General features: G+C 25.8%; 2 protein-coding genes across 7 annotated transcripts in view; one reads left to right on the plus strand and one right to left on the minus strand.

Annotated features, from left to right (window-relative positions):
• Positions 1–1,570: 1,570 nt before the first annotated feature.
• On the minus strand, positions 1,571–14,304 carry LOC107452103 (stomatin-1). Of its 6 annotated transcripts, none has more exons than XM_043045088.2 (10): positions 13,998–14,304; positions 12,416–12,599; positions 11,411–11,523; positions 11,251–11,317; positions 9,730–9,812; positions 7,705–7,908; positions 6,945–7,000; positions 5,472–5,614; positions 4,536–4,742; positions 1,571–3,078 (listed from the first exon to the last, which is right to left on the minus strand). In XM_043045088.2, the coding sequence occupies exons 2-10, from the start codon at positions 12,561–12,563 to the stop codon at positions 2,891–2,893; spliced, it is 1,209 nt and encodes a 402-aa protein (XP_042901022.1). In that variant the 5' UTR covers positions 12,564–12,599; positions 13,998–14,304; the 3' UTR covers positions 1,571–2,890. The 6 variants fall into 6 exon arrangements, with proteins under 6 accessions (XP_042901022.1, XP_042901024.1, XP_042901025.1 ...); XM_043045090.2 differs by having other exon boundaries at positions 14,149–14,253; XM_043045091.2 differs by having other exon boundaries at positions 14,072–14,092.
• Positions 14,305–14,449: 145 nt separating this feature from the next.
• The window catches only part of LOC107452094 (RNA cytidine acetyltransferase), a 28,166-nt gene continuing 21,020 nt past the window's right edge, over positions 14,450–21,595 (plus strand). The window contains exons 1-5 of the mRNA XM_071179253.1: positions 14,450–14,673; positions 15,573–15,661; positions 16,343–16,426; positions 18,566–18,737; positions 20,265–20,396. Coding sequence (XP_071035354.1) covers positions 14,572–14,673; positions 15,573–15,661; positions 16,343–16,426; positions 18,566–18,737; positions 20,265–20,396 — 579 coding nt within the window. The 5' untranslated portion in view covers positions 14,450–14,571. The remainder of the gene's footprint in view (positions 14,674–15,572; positions 15,662–16,342; positions 16,427–18,565; positions 18,738–20,264; positions 20,397–21,595) is intronic.

A 21,595-nucleotide genomic window follows, 5' to 3' on the forward strand; every position in this document is an offset into this window, starting at 1 on the left:
AAGAAACAAAAACCCTATTGAAATCACTACTGTGGAAGGCATGGCTGTAAGAATCAAATTTTGATTGGTCGCCTGGTGAAACTTCGATGAGTTATTAAATTAATAATCTCCTTCCAACTCCTTATAGTTTCCGCAAGTAATAAAACAGGAATTGACAATTGCAATTCAACCTCTCTCAGTGATTCCTTAAATTTTAATAGTGTTGTCGTTTTTTCCTCATTTAAATATTATTCAATGATCCCTAAAGTGCGTATTTTTTTAACAAATATTGTAAAAATATGTATAAAGGGTAGTAATTATAAAACATCATGTTTATGGATTTGCCTAGTTAATAAAAAGCTACGAAAACACATACCAGATGAAATAATAGGAGTAACCAAAACCAGCAGTTTCAAACCTTTGTAGTAGAACAAACCACCAATTTTGCAAAGGAAAAAATTTCTAAACAGCTATTTCAAACACCTTGTACACATTAAATAAATAATCTAAAGAAACTGAAGGGGTAAAGTATTACTTGATTTAATAAGTTAATTCACTTCAAAAATTAATAGATTGTAAATAACAGTTGACAGGTTTCAAGCAATCAAAAATAGGTGCCCATTTTCAAGGCTTGCCATGCATGAATGAGAAGAAACAAACTACACTGTTTAATTTTTCTTGGTTACAGTGCCACCTAAGAAGCAAAATGCATAAACCTTTAAATCCATTTGTAGATATTTTTTTCTGGAGAATTCAAATCTGTAATAAAAAACAGGGGTTCGTATTTCAGAGTTGCCCCCTTCCCTTCCTGCAGGTGGTGTGGATGGAATATCAAGTTTAGTATCATAGGATAGTTTTTAAAATGCCTCTATTTCCAATTTTTCAATCCAAGGAAAAATTCTCAAGATATTTTACTGTTTCTAAACTTATTTATACCCTATATTTATTTAACTGTATCACTAGGGCGAGTGAATTGTGCGGAAAAGGGGATTAAGATCCTCCTGGCTTAGACTCTCAATTGGCACCTATGGCTGTCGGAGCTGTCCGAGGCTCACTAAAATGAAATATTACAAAATAACCACACTCTCAAAAAGTTTGTATAATTCCCTTTTCAGAATGCAAATAAACTTGAATTTATGGTGAGTTCTTAGAACATAATTGGATTTTTTTATTTTTTCACTTATATTCAGGTTTTGAATTTCGAGTAAATTTTTAAAAGGAAAATAGCAAATCAACTCTTAAAAATACAAGTTACTTACAAAACTATATATTTTATATGAATACCTAACTATAAAATTAGGAAATTAATTTTTAAAAATGACCATAAAAGCTTAAAAATTAAAAAAAATTTAAAACCGAAATTTAAATCTTCAACTGACCAATTTTGAAAATAGAAAATTTTGTCCTAAAACATTAGTAAGTTATGAATATATTTTAAAACAGTGTTTGTATTTCATTAAACAAATATCCAATGAAAAAAAAAAAAAGGTTAGTTCATATCCAATGAAAAAATTCATTCTAATAAATTTCCAACAATAAATGTTTCAGTTATAGTGATAAAATAATTAGAATGCAAATCACTAGAAATGAATTAACAGCAACATATACATATATTTATTTTGAATGCAACATAATATTAAGAAATAATACATTTTTGTTTTAGATACTAGAATTCATACATTTCTGTACAGATACTTAAAATAATTTTTAAATTAATAAATTAATATGATAAACACATAAAAACATAAAAGATAAAAATGTTTAAAATAAATATAAAAGTAAACATGAGACTAAAAGTTATGATGAACTTAATTATTATTGGTTACATATGCACAATTAGCTACTGCAAAATTTCAGTTTATTTATTATTGTTACAATCTATTCTCGATACTACAACCTCTGATGTGCAAATAAAAACAAACATTATAAGACGAAATCATCATATTGAATGTGCACAAAAATACCATAAATATTTAATTTTAACAAAATAAATATTAGTGAAATTTTAACACAACAATGAAGAATCAGGAAAATAGTAAAATAATTGACAAAAACACAGCTTGTTTTATTTGCAATAACACTATAATGAAGCATAAAATTATGAAATGTTAAAATAGCACTGTTTACTTTCATTCCATTTATAATTAAATTAAATCTCTATTTAAAAAAATCAGTTTTTTTTTATTTAACAACAAACATTAAGTATTTAGCAAAAGAGATTAAAATTTCCAAAAAAAAAAATAACTCTAAATCAGAAGAAAATAAAGTTTAAAAGACTAGACAATAAACTAAATATAATAATATCACAGTCAAATTAACTAGGTTGATTTTTTCTAATAATTCTACAATAATATTCTAAAGCTTTCAAATAAAAGAACACAAATTTTTAAAAACTTTTAAAAAGCAAAAAGTTTTACAAAAACCACAAATAAAATGATTGCTTACATTTATCAAAAGACATTATAGAGTGTAGACAAGCGCAAAAAGTCTCAACGTTAAGGCCAAAAATTTTCAATGTCTTACATTCTATTCTTAAAAAACCAAATAATTTTATTTTCAATTTTTTTTTTTTTTTTTGTAATTTCTCAATTTATTTTTGGAATAGTGTTATTAATGTGTGTGTGTGCAATAGTGTTGAAACAATGTAAAAGCATTTTTGTGCTACATAAATATGATTTTGTTCTGAATCTTTGTTCATAAGTATGTTACACCACGACACCCTGATACAGAAATTTTTTAGCTTAATATTTGTGCGCACAGAATATTTTTGGCTTTTACATTACTCTGATATATATGTAAATTGAAAACTACATATTTTTGTTCAGTATGAACAAAATAAATTAAATTTACATAAAATCAATAAGCTTTTTATTTAAACTTATGTGTAAAAAATAAATGAAATTCAAGAAAATTATTGAAATATTAAAGCTAAGTATTTCAACAACTTCCAGTCACCTGTAACTGTAACTTTACCATCCATATAAGCATTTAGAGGAGAGAGTTTTCCATTAAGAAATTCTCTTAAAACATGTTCAGTTAGCTCAATGTAGACATCACATACAATTGTACAGTTATCATCTTCAAAGATGGAGAAATTGTCTGAAAATTTGAAGAAAAGAAAAAAATAAATTTAAAAAAATTCTTTTGAACAATGAATAATTTACACAATTAAAAAGGTACCAAAATATTATTACAAAAATAATTTTTTAATGCACTTAAATTACATAATTACAAATGGAAATGTAATAATAACACTTTAAAATAATATTGCAAATAATTTTTAATAAGAAATAGTTTATTAGTTTTTAATGAAAATAATAATTTTTATTGAGTTATTAATAATTTTTACATTTTGTTTGAAAACAAAAATAATAGCTACAAATATTGCCGACATTCAAAAGTCAAAGCTACGTTCAAAAGTAAACATATAAAAATAAACAAATAAAAGGAAAGTTTAAATTTAACGTCATCAAACAAAGGTGGAAAAATTTATAACTGCAAATTTTTGTTTAGTATCATTATTATTTCAGTTGAAAAAAACAATAAAAATTTTCAATAACATTTCCTTTTTTTACTTGACATGTAAAAAAATTACATTTCTCAGCAGAAATTGTAGAGAACAGCAGAATAGCAGAAATTGAGTGTTGTGCTTTTTTTAAAAAATGGATAATTTTATAATTTATTCAATAAAAACAAAAAAATTATTACAAAATTGTTTGTTCATATTTTTATTTGTTCAATGTTATCACATACAAAATAAAGTAACTCAATGTATCACTTTATTTAACAATTGGTAATTAGAGTAAAGAATAGAAAAGCTTCAAAATGTTATTTTAGGTTCATTATTTTATGCAAATGATTTTAATTTTAGTCAGTATCATTTTCTTCCTGTGCTGACGCTATGTAATGATCGATGAATAAAATTTAGCGTCAATAAAAACGATCCCTACTGATATAATTATGTGTAAAAACTAATTTACCAATTATTAATGATAAAACTATTTTAAATAAATAACAATTATGCTTTTTATTTAAGTTTGCATTTAATTTTATATCATAAAAATTAGTTAGCTTTAAAAAAATGAGAAGAGGTTTGCTTACTTGAGAAGCATAGTTTTTTCAAAAATAATTTTTTTCTTGTAATTTAATTTTCAACTTTAAAAATAAATCATTGATAGTATTGTCTTTAGTGCACTCTGAAGTAGATTTCTTTTCGGGATCGTCAAAAAGAGATCTCTAAATTAGAATCTCACACAAATACTTTAAATACATTTTAATCTACTTATTTGTTTTGTTAATGTTTCTTCTTTTGATATTTTTTTGTGTTTTTAATTTGACCTTTTTTGCATTTGGTGTAGAGGTTTTCCCGGTAGCTGGATGAGGTTTAGATGATTCCCTCCTAAAGGTTTTCTTCAATACGAAGAAAAACTCCATGCCTCTCAAAAGTGGTCGTAAATAAAGGTGGTCGTACACAGAAGTAGTCTTTCCAGGAGGTTTCACTATATTACTTAAATTTGATTAAAATTTTAGTTTAAATAATCTTTCTCAAAACTAACCTTTATCAAAACAAAGATAGACTTTTCTAACAGAGTCACCAAGAATATCGAGCTGAAATTTGGCTATCAAATTGGTCAGTTTTCCTTCTTGATACACATTATTGGTTACACATTTTAAAATATCAAGAATATCATCTGAATTAGATATGTCTTGATGGGAACTTGATGCAGAAGTAGCAGATTCTGCTTCAGAAATGTCAGAGTTATCTAAAAAAAAAAATTTACCAATTTTAAACATTTTTGAAAACATGCATAGTAATAATTACATTAGTTAAAGTGTGTTCAAATTACTGAAAAAAAATTCTTTCCTCTTTTATAAAGCTGATGTTTAAAAAAAATCTCAAAATAAGTCAACAAACTTTAGCCTAAATAAAAATCAGCTTTTTTTCTCCATTTATATTATTTTAACTCATAATAAGTACAATAATTATAATGATTGATAACTGATTAGATTGATTTATATTCAGGTAATATCATGAAATGTAGAACTGAGTTGTTAAAGGTTTTAAGTGACATTTTAGTTTATTTATAGTTTATACCTTGCCTTAATTTTTTCTCTTTACTCAAGTTTCTAATCTGTAAAATCTATAAATCCCAGTTACACTATCACAACACTGTTTGCAACCCAATGTTCACACTTTCAGCATTTTAATTTGCTGCTAAAAATAGGTTTTTTAAGATTACTTGTTGACTGTTTGTTACCAAATGCTCTTGAAACTTTCTTCCACACTGAGAAAACTTAAGAAAATCGTTTATAAACTTTCTGTAAAAAATTTAGAGGCTTAACAAAATAAATGAATAATGAGCAATTAAATAGGCTAAAATATAGTTTTTCTTTGAGTAATGCCAATTTTTTAAAAAAAACACTTAAAACCCTTTTCTATTAAACTCTTTAATAGTTTAATATATAAAACAGACTTGAAAATGAGAACTAACTTTCTGTTGCCGTTGTGTTTGGTATAAAAGGAAACATAGGAGGTGATGCATCAGAAGATTGCCCTGTAGCTGCCTTTAAAGCTGTCATCAAAGTTCCAATGGCATCAATTGGTTCAGCAGCCTTTAAAACTTTAATAGAATGGCTACAAAAAATAAAACAAAATCATATTATATTATTGTTTGCAAAATTTCTCATTAACAGACATTTTTTTTTTATTAATGGAACTATTATCTTTTATTCATTGTAATTTAGATTATATTATTATAAGTGGAACATTCACAAAAAGATCTGACCGCGAAATAAGTGTAATGAAACTCATTTAAACTGGCTATATTAATCCATAAATTTCATTTAATAATTACTCTAAAGAAATTAAGTTTATCACAATTGTAGTTAAAAGTCAAAAGTAATAAATATATTTCACTTAAATTTTTATTCATGTTATAATTTTTTATTTAATTGATAATATTTCTATTCATGCATTATATTCAGGGTGCGTAGCCAAATCCTTCAACAAAAAATAAGGACTTTTTAAGTACTTTTTAAGCACTCAAAAATATTTTTAAGCACTATATACATTAACAAAATGCAAAATAATTTTCAAATACTTTACATGATTAAATTATTAGTTTCGGACAAAGAACTCTTTTTCTTGATTATATTAGCCATTATAAAATGATGAAGAGATTTTTCAGTTTGATATAAGAGGGAAATTGAGAATGTCTAACAAAATGCAACAGAGTTGCACGTGAGAGTGCAATAATCTTACCAAACCAAGCTCAGTAGACGCACATGTGAACTCGCAAGTATTTCATCAAACATTTTAAATTATTGGATTTTTCATGCGCTATGGACTGACGGTTCGCCAAATTAGAATGTTGAATGAATTGTGAAAACGTTGAATAGAACAATGTGAAAAGCCCGCTTTTGCATAATACGTGGCAAAAATCGACATGGTAAAGAAAAAAATTTAATTTTCGAAAAGAGAAAATTAAGCCCTTTTTAAAAGCATCCAATGAAAAATGCACCTTTGGGCTTTTAAAAATGAATATCGAAAATAAGCACCTTTAAGCACTTTTTAAAAACGCTATACACCATGATATTTAATAAATTCAATTACCTGAACAATACAAAAATGAACAACAATAATTTTACATATCACAAAAAAAAAATGAAATGAAATGTATGGATTTGAAGAGCAGTCAAACTCTAGCTTTTTTTAAAGCTGGAATTTCCTCAAATAGTTCTAAAAATTTATTAAACTATACAGAAATATTTTACGATTCCTCAATAAGATATGACAAAACTTGTAAATTAAAATACAAAATAAAATCCCCACATATAACTATAATTAAAAATTGTGGGCATTTCTGAAAAAGAAACATTAGTAAAAGGTGAAATATTACACTGGAAATTAGACAGAAACAGTATAAATAAAACATATATTCTAACAAAATTATTTTAAAACTTACAGGTTAACATTTATTATCTCCAATCCCCACTTTAAAGCACTGCGATTAAGTTCATTCTAAAATAAACACAAAACAAAAATTAATCAATTATTTATTTCACTTAAATGTTCATGGGTACAAGAAAATAGATCATCCTAAATACATAAAATTGATTTCATTTCTGTGAGAAACAATATAAAAGAGACTAAATTTTATTATTTTTTAGTAAAATCGATACAGAATAAAGAAATTTTAAACTTTTACTGTTAAATAATTATGTTATAATAAATTCTAACTTTATAGTCTAAATAGAAATATTCTAAAATAGAAATATTAAAATTTTAGAAAAAGTAACTACAAATACATTTTAGAGTTGTAATAATTTAATAGAGAGATGACGAAACATTAGATGCTATACAATGGAATTAAAAACTTGGGTAAACAGTGATAGCCCCTATCTTATAGAAATTTCCCAATTAAATTGTAAATAATTTATGTTCATCAAGGGCTTTCTTTTAGTTCAAGTAATATTTAGCAATAAATCTTCAAATTTAAAATATAAATTGATTATTTAAATTGATAATTTTGTTATTTAAAGGAAATATAAATTGATTTATATTTTCTTTAAATAACAAAATTATTTAAAGAAAATATAAATCAATTATCTATAAATTCCAAAAATGGGGGTTTAACTCTTCACCCTTAGATGTCTTTCATTCTGACTTAAAATCCTAAAAATAGTGAATAAAAGAAAAATTTGAAATCAAAACACATTCTTTACCTTGAAACTAAAATTTATAATTTCTCTCTTAAGTTCAAGATCATCTTGGTCTTTCTCAGATATTATATTTCCAAGGCAAAATTGGCTCAAATCCTTTAAGGTGCTTTCCTGCTGACGAAGTTTCATAACATAATTAATGACATCTGATATACGATATTCAATATCTGATTTCACCTCCACAATTGCTCTATCAGCTGTTAGAGACTGCAATAGAAGCAAATTTTATTAGTTCTTTATCATAACTTAACCATAAAATTGCACAGAACTGCAATATTTACTTTCATAAAAACTAAAATACAACAGTAAAAATATGAACAAGTGATATGTTATGATCATATTAAAATGTCCATCAACAACTTGCAACTGAAATATTAAATTAAATGTCGTGTAACGTAAACAAGAGGAAAAAGCAATACTCCTCATATTAGAGAAATTACACAGATAAAATTTCAAATTATGTATAAAACATACAACTACTATACAGAAAATTATGGTCAAATGATATTTTGAGCATCAATTATAATTATTTATTTGAAAACTTTTGAAATGTTTTATTATAAAATAGTGATTGAAATTTTTAATTCTAAAAACAATTAAATTTAATCTTTTAAGAAACCTATCTTAACAAAAATTCACACACTCTTAAAACTACTGAGATGAGTAAAAAAAATTTGCGCTTTTTTTAGTTTTTTTAGTTGCAACAGATGGCAGTAGCACGGTTTCTGAAATACTTGAAAGGTTTGCAATATAGTTTTTACGTCATTGATAGCTGACAGTGTAAGCATCATAGTAAAAAATAAATTGAGATATTTTGTTGAGTGTTGGAGCTTTGACAGCACTTTGAAATGAAAGATCAAAGTGTTCATTTTCAACATATCTTATTATTTCACTGCCGTAAAGTGCAAAACAGTGCCTCAAGCTTGTAAAAAATTGCGTAAAGTTTATGGTGACGATGCTCACAAGAACATTAATGCCAAAACTGATTCAAGAAATTCCAAATTGGTTTTAATTTAAAAATGCTACTTGATGACGAAGGCATACCTGAATTGATGATAACAAAATAAAGACAATGATCCAGTCAAACCTACATTACAGAACACAAGAGATTTCAGAGACATTGACGATGAGGCAAAAAAATGTCTACATCCATCTGAAGTAACTTGGAATCATAAGCAAGCTCGAAATTTAGGTTTCTCATAAACTCAAAGAAATTCATTTGATGGCACGATAAAAACACCTGTGTTGTGCTCATGAAATGCCAAGAAACGAGAAGTGGATTTTTTACAACAATATGGTGCGCAAATGATTTTGGTCCTGAGGCGAAGATTTACTATCTACGACATAAACTAGAATTTCATCAGAGGAAGGTTAGGTTCCCAGCGTGGTGAAATTGAAAGGGTGTGATGTTTTTTGAGCTCCAAGCAAGGGAAAGGAACAATCAATTCAGATGTAGGCAGTTTGGATGAAGCTGTCATCCAGAAACATCCTGAGCTCATCAATGTAAAGGAGTAGTGCTCCATCAGGACAATGCGACACCACAAACATCGCTGGCGACCTGTCAATAGTAATTGGAACATGGATGGAATATTTTCTCACCCACCATACTCACCAGACATTGCACCGTCAGACTTCCTCTGGTTTCACTCTTTTTAAAACTTCTTGGGTGGAATAACGTTAAATTCAGATGAGATTATAAATCAGCATCCTGTTCAGTTCTTAAAAAATAAAGCCAGACCTTTTTACGAATAAGAAATGAAGCTCAATGACAAAAGGTCATTGAACAAAAGGGAACATATATCATTGCTTAACTTTAAATTATTATGTAAATATATGACTTTGAAAAATATAGAAAAAAAAAGTAGATGAATTTTACTCAACCCAATATTTATAGTAAATAAGTCTTAAATTCAAAAATTTTAAAATTTTTCCATAGGAAACATTACTATCTATAATACAACAGTATGCACAAGACAAAATTTTTACCATAAACCTTTAAAACAAAATTATGAGTTTACAGATACAAACCTGAGATAGTGAAATGGTGAAGCCTTTTGGTTTTAAATCAACTTTAACCCATTTATCAATGCAGGGTAGAATAATTGCAAATCCTAGATAAAATAATTATTCATTAATTGTGTAGTGAAATTTTAAAAGAAAATAATGAGACTTTATTAAAAAATTAAACCAAATCCACTAAATAAGGAACATAAAATAATGGATATAAGAAATCAATAAGGATAACAGTAATGAATATCAAGAAGTGTTTGATTTCTCATATAATTCCATTTTAAATATCATTTAATAATGACTATAGTACCATTCAAGTGAAATTTTCAATACAGTTCTTTTAATCAATATGATTGAGTTGTATTTTTTTTTATAAGGAGATAAGAAATAAACTTGGATCCATATAACACTCTAATATTAATTTTTATTGCAACAAACTTTCACATGAACTTAAAAATATTGCTATCTCAAACATATTTTCAAATGACATTGTTTGACCTCAATGCAAAGTTGTAAACGTGTAACAAAATTTCATACTATGGGCAATAACTCAATTAGTGATATTTTGCCCTATTCCTTGCACAAAGATTTCTTTAAGCATACCAAGAATTTTTTTAATAAAATTTCATAAAGTACATAAGTCTCATGAAAAATGACACAAGCTCTTGTTTTTGAGATAAATCAAACAGAAACATCCATTGAATTCAAGCCCAGTGTATAAAGTGGTCATTCTTGGGCTAAAACTCAATGAAATAAGTCTTGCAAAAAAATTTCATTAACTCTGGGTGCTGGAGCAAAACCTGTTGGAAGTTTCTTTTTTTTTTTTTTAATTTTAGACATACTTTGTGATTAAAGAATCATAACATTTTCCAAAAATAAGTCTGTAATGTGTTCTGATAAAAGCATTTAGTTTCTTAAGTTCAATAAAATAATAAAATCGAAGTTCTTAAGTCATCTTAATCACTGCTTGCTACCCTGCATTTGACTACTTGTTGTTACAATTTTTAACAAAAATTAGAAACTGTCACTTTATGTTCCTTCGTTTTCAAATTGTGCAATTTTATTGACATAAATAAAGAAGAAGAATCACATAGAATACAGAAAATGTAACATTATTTCCCTATGACTGATTAGAAGTTTTTAAAGGAGAATCATATTTTTAGATCAGACTAAAAAATATTTTTTTAAAACCTAAAAAATAGCTTTAAAAAATGAAGAATATTTATATGCTGCATAAATCTTAAAAATTTTTAAATCTTTTTTTTTAAAAAAATAGTTAACTGTTAAGAATACTTCTATTTAAGTCAAAAATCTCTAAGAAATGTTATTATTTGAAAAATATATTTGGAAATATAGAGGGAAAAAATTAGCAGTTCATTTTGCAGCTATTAAAAAAATTTTATTGGCGAACTTTCTTCAAACTATTTTATGTGTATAAATAAACAATGATGGTGTTAGAACATTTTTCCAAACTTCTGTAAATTTTTTTAAAATAATAACATCAAAAGTTTACATTTATTTTGAAATAAGATAAATTACCTGGCCCTCTCACTGGTTGTAACTTTCCGAGTCGTAACAAAACTAGCCTCTCCAGAGCATGAATTTTCTAAAATATATAAGATTATAAGGTAAATAGAATACATTTCATCTTACAAAAATTTAAAAACATTTATATACATAGAGTTAATTAATTTCTTACTTTTAAGCATATAAAAACTGAAATTGGAAACAGTAAGACTGCCAACATATACAGAATGCAAGTAATCGTATATCTTACAATCAGAGATGTCCATTTCTCTTTACGATCAATTTCTAAATAGTAATAAGAACAATAAATAACTTAGCATTTTATAAAATAAAAATAACACACGGTAATGGAACTAGTTTTTAAACATTAAACTAAAAAAAGAAAAAAAATTTAACTTTTCTATTGATGCACAGACATGAAAGCAAAACAGAAGAAAAGGAAATAAAAAAATCAGAAGAATGCATTTAAAAACGAGTTAACAATGACTTTTTTTGTGAACAACAAAATGAATAATTAACAATCTTTTTGTTTATAAGCGGCTTCATAGCATGAACAGTATAAATTTTATACTATATATTCAAAACAATCAGAGCTTCGATTTAATATTAAAAGATGGATAGATTAAGAAGTATTTGTAAAATGTCCAAATTGTCATGGAGTCATAATATGTCAAGAACTTAGTTTTAACTAAATTATGACACAATATATAAAATTCTTAATAGAGGCTCAAGTAGCAAAACAGTTTAATTTACTAAACATATCATACAAAAATTAATTACTGAACATTCTCCCATTAAGCTGCCTCCAAAGTGCCTCAATCTTTATAAATTAGAAGAAAACCAGGCCCTAGTAAATTATTGTTACAAGTTAGGTAGTAAAAGATATGAAGTTTGAAAAGTATGAAAAGTGTTTTATTTGAGAATTGAATCTATTATGAGTTATAATAGCACAAGGTCAACAAAAAAAAATATGTCAACACCAAGCAAGTGTTTTATTTAGTAGATCGTCATGCTTATTAAATTAAGTTAATCTTTGCAAAATTAAAAAATTCTAGATGTTTAAAATAGTGGTGTCTAAAATTTATCATACTAATCCTAAAAATCAAAAGCTCTCAATGACATTATTATAGGTCATTTAACATGGTAATAAAAATTAGTAGACTAGACCAAACATTACCAAAATCCTCATCTGATATTGTAATTGCCTGGTAGGAAAATACTGATCTGTATTCTTGGTTAAATGACTTCTTTTTAATGTGTGCAGCACCATATTTAAATGGAGAAGAATAATCAAAGATTGAGCAGAATTCTTTTTCTGTCACCATGGTTTAAAAGTAAGTCAACACCATTAAAGAAGGTAACTACAACAGAAATAAAATCATTGAAATGTTATTAAAAGTAATAAGACTAAATTATAATCGAGAAAATGAAAAACAAATGAATTTATTCATTATTTACAAAAATTACAGCTGATATATTAAATGTATAGCAACATTTCTTAAATTTTAAATAATTATATTCTCGGGGTAAGAGATTTGATTTAGAGATCTTTAATCAGTAGACAACTTATGATTTCGGACACTGATATTGAACAAAATTTTCTTTCTATCAGAATTAATTAATTAGAATTTAAAAAAATAAAAGAAGAAAATTACAATCAAAATAAATTGATGAATATCTTTAAAAGTATATATATATACATTAAAATATTGCACAATAAACTTTTTTTAAAGTTACATAAATCATTTAAAAATGGAACAATAGGAAAAACATTAAACACAGAGATATTTATGCTTGATATCAGTCTTAAATACAAACATAAAAAACTCAAAAATGAGCCATCACATTTTGGTACATATGTTTTCCCAAACTCAGTATTAAAAAAGATTTTGCTGAACAAAAGAAGGATACATTCATACAAGTTTGTTAATTTATAAAAAAATAAACAGGATACAAATAGTTTCAAGCAGTCAACAACTATAAAATAGAATTATTAAGATTCTAAAGTAAATTTTAGAACTGTTTGATTTTTTGAAACATAATAGGTATGAGTTTAAAATCTTAAAAATAATTTTAAAAATAGAAATGTAAAATAAAGAAATTTGTTATTTGAAATTTGTTGTAATAAAGAAATTAAGTACTTATGATTAACCCTTTAATTTGAAGAATGGCAGATTAAAAATTCACAAACTTGTATGATGAAATAATTTTAAATAAGGGGTTTAGATCTATGTGAATTCCCCTTATCTTATCATGAAAATAAAGCTATTCTTATCTTTATATTTTTCAATTTAACTGAAGGCAATATTTATTTTTCAAAAAATTCCCCTCCGCAGAGGATCAAAATTGTGATGGCATGTCTTCGGATCATCCTCAGGGATGTTTCCCAGACCATCGCCAATATCCCATTGTGCAGCTCTAGTGCGACGTAAATGAACAACAACAGCAACAAAAATTTGTTTTTAAATTACGAAATTTTAAGGACTAGTTCATGGAACTTTGGGGATATGCTTACAGACTACATCTCCTCACTGAGTAGTACCCTACTAATGAAAATTTGTAACCATAGTATTTTTGGACTATAAATAATTTATATATTAAAAACTACAGATTATGGTTAATGTTTTAAAAGAAAACTTTTATTTTTTCTTCTTAATAAAAGTAATATGGAAAAACAAAATATCAATACAATATATACCATTATGAGTATAAATTACAAGCAAAAGAAATTATAAGTGCATAGCTTGAATAATCCTAACCTCCGTAATAAATTTCAAATATAACTCATTTTACTTTAAAACTTTTAGATCATATCAGATCTAATCAGAATTACTTTATAGGTACAGGAAATGATCATATGTCTTTTTTCAGCAAGTTAATTTAATAAATAATGTAAAATTTTCGCATTACTTAAGCGAAACAGTTTCGTTCACTCTTTTAGAAAACAAATTGCATAACCAAACGAAATTTGCTATAAATATAAATAAACATTACTGATCAATAAATCAATCAACATCAATTCTAATCAATAAAACTCAGTTTTCCACTTTTACCCTTTTGTTATATGATGCAATTTAAACCGAATAATCTGAAATAGGATGTAAAACTCAACAAATTGTTTATTTTTCGAACTAAAATATGTATTCCAGTTCTTTTTGTTGCAAGCATATGCTGTGTGAAAATCACTAACTACAACTTAAACTTATAAAATTTGTAAACAAAATCGTTGCATGTGGATAATGTGTGTTTGGGATTGATTTCAGCATTTTTATCTTTTTTTTTCCATTTTGATACTTTTTAATAGAAATTTTTTATATCTACATACTGTAAAAGATGAAAATCATTGATAAGAAAATTAAAAAACTCATAAAATCTGCTGCACGGAAAAATCATCGTTTATTAATTGTCATTTTGGGCATCTCTGGATTCCATAGTGTTAGTGATGATTTTATTTTATGTTGACATATTTACCAGTGTGTATTGTAAATTTTATTCAGGGAAAGATTGGGAAAAAGTTCAAAGAAAAATTAAAAATGTAACGCATTAAATTTTCATTAAAATAGTATTCGCGTAAAAGTCGAAATAGGCATGTTTTTGTAAAGAAATTTGCAAGTTTAAAATAAATCAATAGTTGGCATGACTGGTCACGAAACGGAATTCTTCTTTTCTAATAAGAATTGTTGATTATTTTAAAATGTAATTTTGAACAATTTTTCATAGATTTCAAAAGAAAGATTGGTTCTATGAATCTTAATACTTGCATTGACTAATGCTTAAAATTAGCAGTTACTTCAGATCAATATACCTGGGTATAAATTAGTACTTTTTGTCATCGGTTACTTTCAATAATATGAAGTTTAGCACTAACCTATGGAAAGATGAAAATTATTTATATTTTTGTATGACAAAATAATTTAAATTACTGTGGAGGACATTTCCGTGTTGGCGAGATTTCTGTATCGTGATCTGTGACCCGCGAAAAACTAAAAAAAGAAAATCACAGAAAAGGACCAACTTCAAAGGTATAACTTACTGCCACTCCTGGGCAAACATCTATAATTTTTTTTTTAAGTTTTCTAGTTTAAAATCTAGTTGGCACCTTGGCAATTGTAGTTTTCGCAACAGATCACAATACAGAAATATCCACTCCATAAGGGTATACATTCCTTAATTCTTAAACTGAAAGTAAAAGATTTTTTCTTCGTCTTTGGTGCTAAATATGAAGTTAAGTTTTAAATTCATGTATTGATCAAAGACATTTTAAAAACTACATATAATTCTTTGTTTCTTTCTCTTATTTATTAAAAAAGTTAATTAAAATGTTTCCTTTCCAGATACCATCAATTCATCAGCTCCTGACTAAAATAAATAAAAAAGAAATTACAACTCTATGGTGCTCAAGAGATGGGGTTTCAACACCAAAGTAATTATGAATTTTAATTCAAATTTAAAATGAGTTGAATTAAAGTGTTTATAAAAAGGATTGTTTGAGAAATCATACAGAACTCTCTACATTTAAAAAAATTTCTTCAAATGATATTTATGATGAATTTATTTTTCAGACCCAGAAATGTATTAAATTTAAAATATACCTATATATATCAGGATTTTTTAAAATGTGTATTATTGTTATTTACTTATAATCTGAGGTTTCCTAAAATATTTTTTTAAGCAAAAATCTAAATCTTGGTGACTTTTATTAAATGACATTGCTTAGAATGAACTTTTATTTTTAATTATTTCAAATTTGAGAATTTATTTATTTGAATATTTATTATAGCAAATACCAAATAGTACTCAATGGGATTTCTTTTTAAAAACCAAATCTCGTTTTGAACACATCTTTGTTGAGAAAGATTTCCTCTTTAAAAAAAAAAAAAAAAAATTTCAAATTTATGCAAGAAATTTCAAGATTTTTTAATGAATCTTGCATTAAAATTTAAATATTCTATTTTGTAAGTTTAGTTAATTTAAAAGAGTATTAATAAAATTCTCTTATGCAAGCTATGTTTTTTTTATTTTTATAAAAGAAAGGGGACTGCATATTGTACCACCTCTTGTATTATAACAAAACTTTGCAATAATCAATAAATCATTGTTTTAGATCAAAGGATGAAAAAGACCATTGTGATCCTGATATCAGATCGTTAGATATATTGGATTTTAAACCATTATATTGTTCATATAAGTAAGTATTTCATGTTAGATTTTTCATTATTTATTGTTAAATTTCTATTATTGATTCATTATAATTAAAATAATTGATTCCAATAAAATTATGTCTGAATATTTAATGTTCCTAGTCCCCCCCCCCCATTTCCTCCCCAAAAAAACGTTATCTAGAATATTCCACTTTTTTTTTTTCTCATGTTGTATTATGATTCAGATCTTTTTACCATTACCATTTTTGAGTAATTATGCCATTTCAAAGTGATACGCCTCATCATTAATAATTTGAAACTTTAAATTTTAGCGTATACGATGGTATCAGATGGTACAGCTTATCTAGTAATTTTTTTTACTACTTGCTTGAAAATTCTATTTTGTTGAACTGATTTTCCACAATTTCATTATCACCCTTCCTTTTTTTAAAATTTTTCACAGTGATCTATTTTTATGCTTCAAGCTCAATAATAACGTAAAGAATTAACTATATCATTTGATATGTTAAAATTTTAGGAATTCAAGATTAGTATTAAGAAACATAATGCATTAGATTGTTCTATGAAGTACAATTTTGCACAAAACAAGCTTTATTTCCTTTCATTCAATTATTATAATTTTTTTTATTTTATTGTGAGGATCTTTAGCAGTTTTAATTATTTGATTTGATAATATTTTAGTATTTCAAATCTAATTATAATTAAAAGAAGTGATGCAATTCTGATTGTTCTATATTGTATAATTTTGTTTAAGTAAGGTTCTTTTCATTAATTTATTGTATTTCAAAAGCATATTTTAATTAAATTTATTTTCTGTATATTTATAATAATTATTTTTAACCACTTAATTTTATAAATAAATTTGTTTTCTGTAACAATACGTTCAATCTGTGATCGTTCACGCAGTAAATTTTTGTGCAATGTATCCGATAGTGTTGTCTATCTGATGAAAAACTTTTCCTTTTCATTCAAATTTTGTTAGTGTGGCATATATTCCAGGCTGGCTTACCTCTACAAAATTATGGTATTTTTTTTAACATCTCTTAAATGAGAAAAGCTTGGTAATTTAGTAAATCCAGTGTTAATAACCAGTGTTTGCCAAAGTTATTTCTTATTGCTTAATGCAAATTTATGTTATTTCTTATTGCAAAGTTATTATTTACCCCATATGGGCTTTGAAATTGGCTCAATATGTGTCCTATATGAACATGCTCCGAGGGACCAATATTGGGATGTCAAGATTTTTTAATATTGGTCCTATGCAGTATCAATATTGACCTATATAAGACAATAGTATATTGGTATAATATATTGGTTGACATAATAATATATTGATTGAATAATGATTATAAAATATCGAGCAAATCTGACAATTCTATATAGGACTGGTATTGATTATAAAGTGGCAGTAAAGTATTGGGTGAAACGAACAATTCTATATGGGGCCCATATTGGAAAATATCGGCCCTTTCAACCTTATGGAGCCAAAATTCTTGAATATTGGTCCAATGATTATTTTGCTACTAGGCTACTATTATTTCTTGTTTTTACTTCTTATTTTTAGTATTTATGACTCCATGACTTATGTTTTATTTTTAATGAAGTTTTATTAAAAATGGTTAGTTAAGGGTTTTTCGCAGCACCCTGTATAAATACAAATGAGGATTTTTTTTCAAAAGAGTTTTAATGCTTTTTTTTAATTTATAGCACCTAATTACTATCTGCAGTTTTACAGATTTCTCACAGTATACAGAACTTTAAAAATAAATAAGAAAAAGAAGAAATTGTGTTAAATGAAAATTTGTGCTTTAATCTTCGAATTGTTTCTCTAATTATGTATAGAATCTTGGCAAACAAAAAGAAAAGGATTACATTGAAAATTCATTTTGGAAACTAACATTTTTTTTAATGTCCAGGTTTAAAGGAATTTTAAGAATTGAAGAATATCTTTAAAAATTACCCAAAAAGGGGCTTGAATTTAAATGCTGTTTAAGATATCGAATCCTGTAGTAAGAAAGTTTGAATTTGCATACTAACGGTAGACATACCTGAAAGCTATTTTTGTCATCAGCAATCCATTACCAGTCACATAAAAAAAAATTGAATCTATTGTTTATGTTAATAATCTGGCTGCTAAATGTTGTTTTTATTCTTTTTCATATTAGTGATCTTGGAAGTATATTGCATGAAGCATATGGCGTGGTAGTTCTACAAGATCTTGATGCATCAAACGTACTTTTGCTCAATACTGTTTTACCTAATGTAAAAGGAGGTGGAGCTGTTATACTTCTTTTGCCTATGATAAATAGTATTGAAGAACTGAATTCTTTTTCTTTGGTATGTTTTTTTTTTTAAATATTTATCATACGTAAATAATAATTTAAGTTTATATTTTAAATATATTTATATCTATCTATATGCATTCTAGGCACTGTAAATATTAATTTTAGGGAAGGGGATTCTAAATTATAAAGCAATTTTTACCAAATTATAAATAATTATTTACTTATAAATATTGTAAATAATTATTGTAGCTATATAAATATGGCTAAAAGCAGAATGGAAATTGAATATATGATGTTTTCCTGGAAAAAATAGTTTAAATTAAATTTAAACAACAAAATCCTCATTAGTTTTAATTTTGCTTTGTTGAAATTATTGTTTTTAAAATAATTTCATGAGCAGACTTTTACTTTTTACAAATGCGAATTTACAATTTGTCAGCCTTGTTTTCTACTTGCAAGTCATTATAGGTTAACAATTTAATTATTTAAATCAATAAATAAAATTAAACCAACATAAGAACATCAATTAAGGAATTCAAATTGTTAGTTTTATAAAATTGTCATTGATAACTAACTCTTTGAAGCATTTATTTCTTTTCTCCTAGCAACATTGCAAAATCAATCTATGTCAAATTTCAAAACTTATTAATTAGAAAATTTTGAAGTTTTTCATTTGGTGTTTGAAGAACGAAATCTGGGGGAAAATTGAAGAGTAGAATTTCATTTGTTTTTCCCATTTTAGTAGCCTTACAGTTTTCTGCTTATTATTTACTAACATTATAACTTTTGGGTAATTAATTAGCTCTTGGAATTTTATTATATTATTAATTTCTTAAAAAAGAAAATGAATTTATTATCCTGACATTAAAAATTTTAATTGTATCTAAAGCTACATTAATTTTATAAATTTGCAATGAAAGTATGTCCAATTAACAGTTTTAAATTGATATTTAAATAATTTTTTAAAAAAATACTTCTATCTTAAAACAGATTATTCAATTAACTAAAAATGAAATTGTTAAAAATATACATACTTCTTTTGGAAAATAAGGATAATCTAAATTTGAATTAAGAGTAAATTATTAATAGTGTCTGTACTTAAAATATAATTTTGTATAAATTTTAGAATTCTGTTTAAAACTGAAATAAATAATATGAAAAAAGTTATTGTTTCAAAAAATCAGATGTTAATAACTTTTAACTTTCTTTTACTATCTTAAATTTCATTTAAGTTAAAACTATTTTTATTTTGCTTATTGTTAAACAATTTTTAGTTTCTTCCAGCATCCTGGTTTTTTCTGGTAGAAAACTCAATCCTGTTATATACATTTATTCGAAAATGAAACCTATTTTGTGTACCTAGTTTCAATCTTGATCTGTTTATTTTAATTTTCTGATTTTAATCAAGTAGCCATTTCTGTAAACTCATGCTCAATTACTATAAAAAGTTTGTTATTTATAATATTAATGATTTAGATGTAAAATGCAATATTTATTTATTATTAAATACAATCAATTTTTTATTTAGCAAAGAATCTGAGTTTATCAATTCATTCATAATGGTTTTCTCCTCTTATAGAATAGTGATAAACATTCTTCGAGATTCGGGAAACGTTTTATCCAGTCCCTTGATTTGTGTTCAAACTTTTTAGTAATAGATGACAACCTTAATTTGCTATCTTCTAAGATGACTGAAAAAACAGATGAAATGGTGAGTGATATATTTCTTATTTATGTAGTCAGTTGATTTTTTTTTGCTGCTACTTTAGAAACAAGTTTGTTATGTATCTGCACCCATTTTTTGAGAATTTTTTTCTCGCCAACATCAGTAATAATGACTACCTTTGTGGGGCTTCGATTTTACTTGTGCATGCAGGTGAGAGTGATTTAATAATGGAGAGAGTGGGATGTGCTTCCCTTAAGTCGTAATCTGTGTTTATTTTAAGTTTAAGCTTGAGTGCCAGTTACAGACGTGCCAACCTAACAAAATTAACATTCAGGAGTTTNGCAAAATGCGGGAGAGTTGGCACGTCTGCAGTTATAAATTTCCCGAGAAATTCACTACATTGATGTTTTTTTTTTCAATCTATATACACTGTGTGGATAGATAAAGAATGCTCTAATTAATTTTGAAGTGATGCAAGGAATCCGCTAGAAGTGATGATTACATATGTACGTATGATTAGAATAGAAGTATGTCTTTATGTTTAGTAGACTAATTTAATTAGAGGCTCAGTGTATCAAACATTGATTTTTTTAGGGTCAATAAAGTGGACTTTGAATTTTACACAGTCCTGTGATTTTTCCACTAATTTGTGGAATTCCGCAAATCAAAATTTTTTTTCCTCAACTGAATTTTCTCGGGAGTTCCACTAATCTGAAAATTAAATTTAATATCTTTTGCAAAATCCTGTTCCCTTTTTTTTCCTTCCAGTAATTCTTCAACACCCCAAGACAAAACAATAAAATTCCTTAATAAATTCATAATGCAAGAAGTATCTCCAAAAATCTCCATGTTGCCAAAAAGAGATTGTTTGACCCCAAAAAATGATGTTCTTTTGTTTTATTTTAATATAAATTTTATAAATTCCAATTTGTTAGCAAAGAATTATTAAATCAATGCAGTATATTTTTTATTTGCCTTGCTAATTGGGATCAATATTTTAAATTATATTATGACAAATGATATTATGACTATTATTTATCTTCTCCATAAAAAGAAATAAGTATTAAAAAGAACTGTGGAGAAAAATTGTTTCATTCGAAAGTGATAATATCTAACCACGGAGTTTCTAAAAAATTTCAGATAATTTCTTCATCCAGCAATTGCATATCTATTTATAGGGTTGCAATATTTGATTCCATTTTGAGCAATAGTGCAGACACTTAACAAAATAGTTTCTTACTTTA

The sequence above is a fragment of the Parasteatoda tepidariorum genome, chromosome 3 (assembly GCF_043381705.1).
Source record: "Parasteatoda tepidariorum isolate YZ-2023 chromosome 3, CAS_Ptep_4.0, whole genome shotgun sequence".
Lineage (NCBI taxonomy): Eukaryota > Metazoa > Arthropoda > Arachnida > Araneae > Theridiidae > Parasteatoda > Parasteatoda tepidariorum.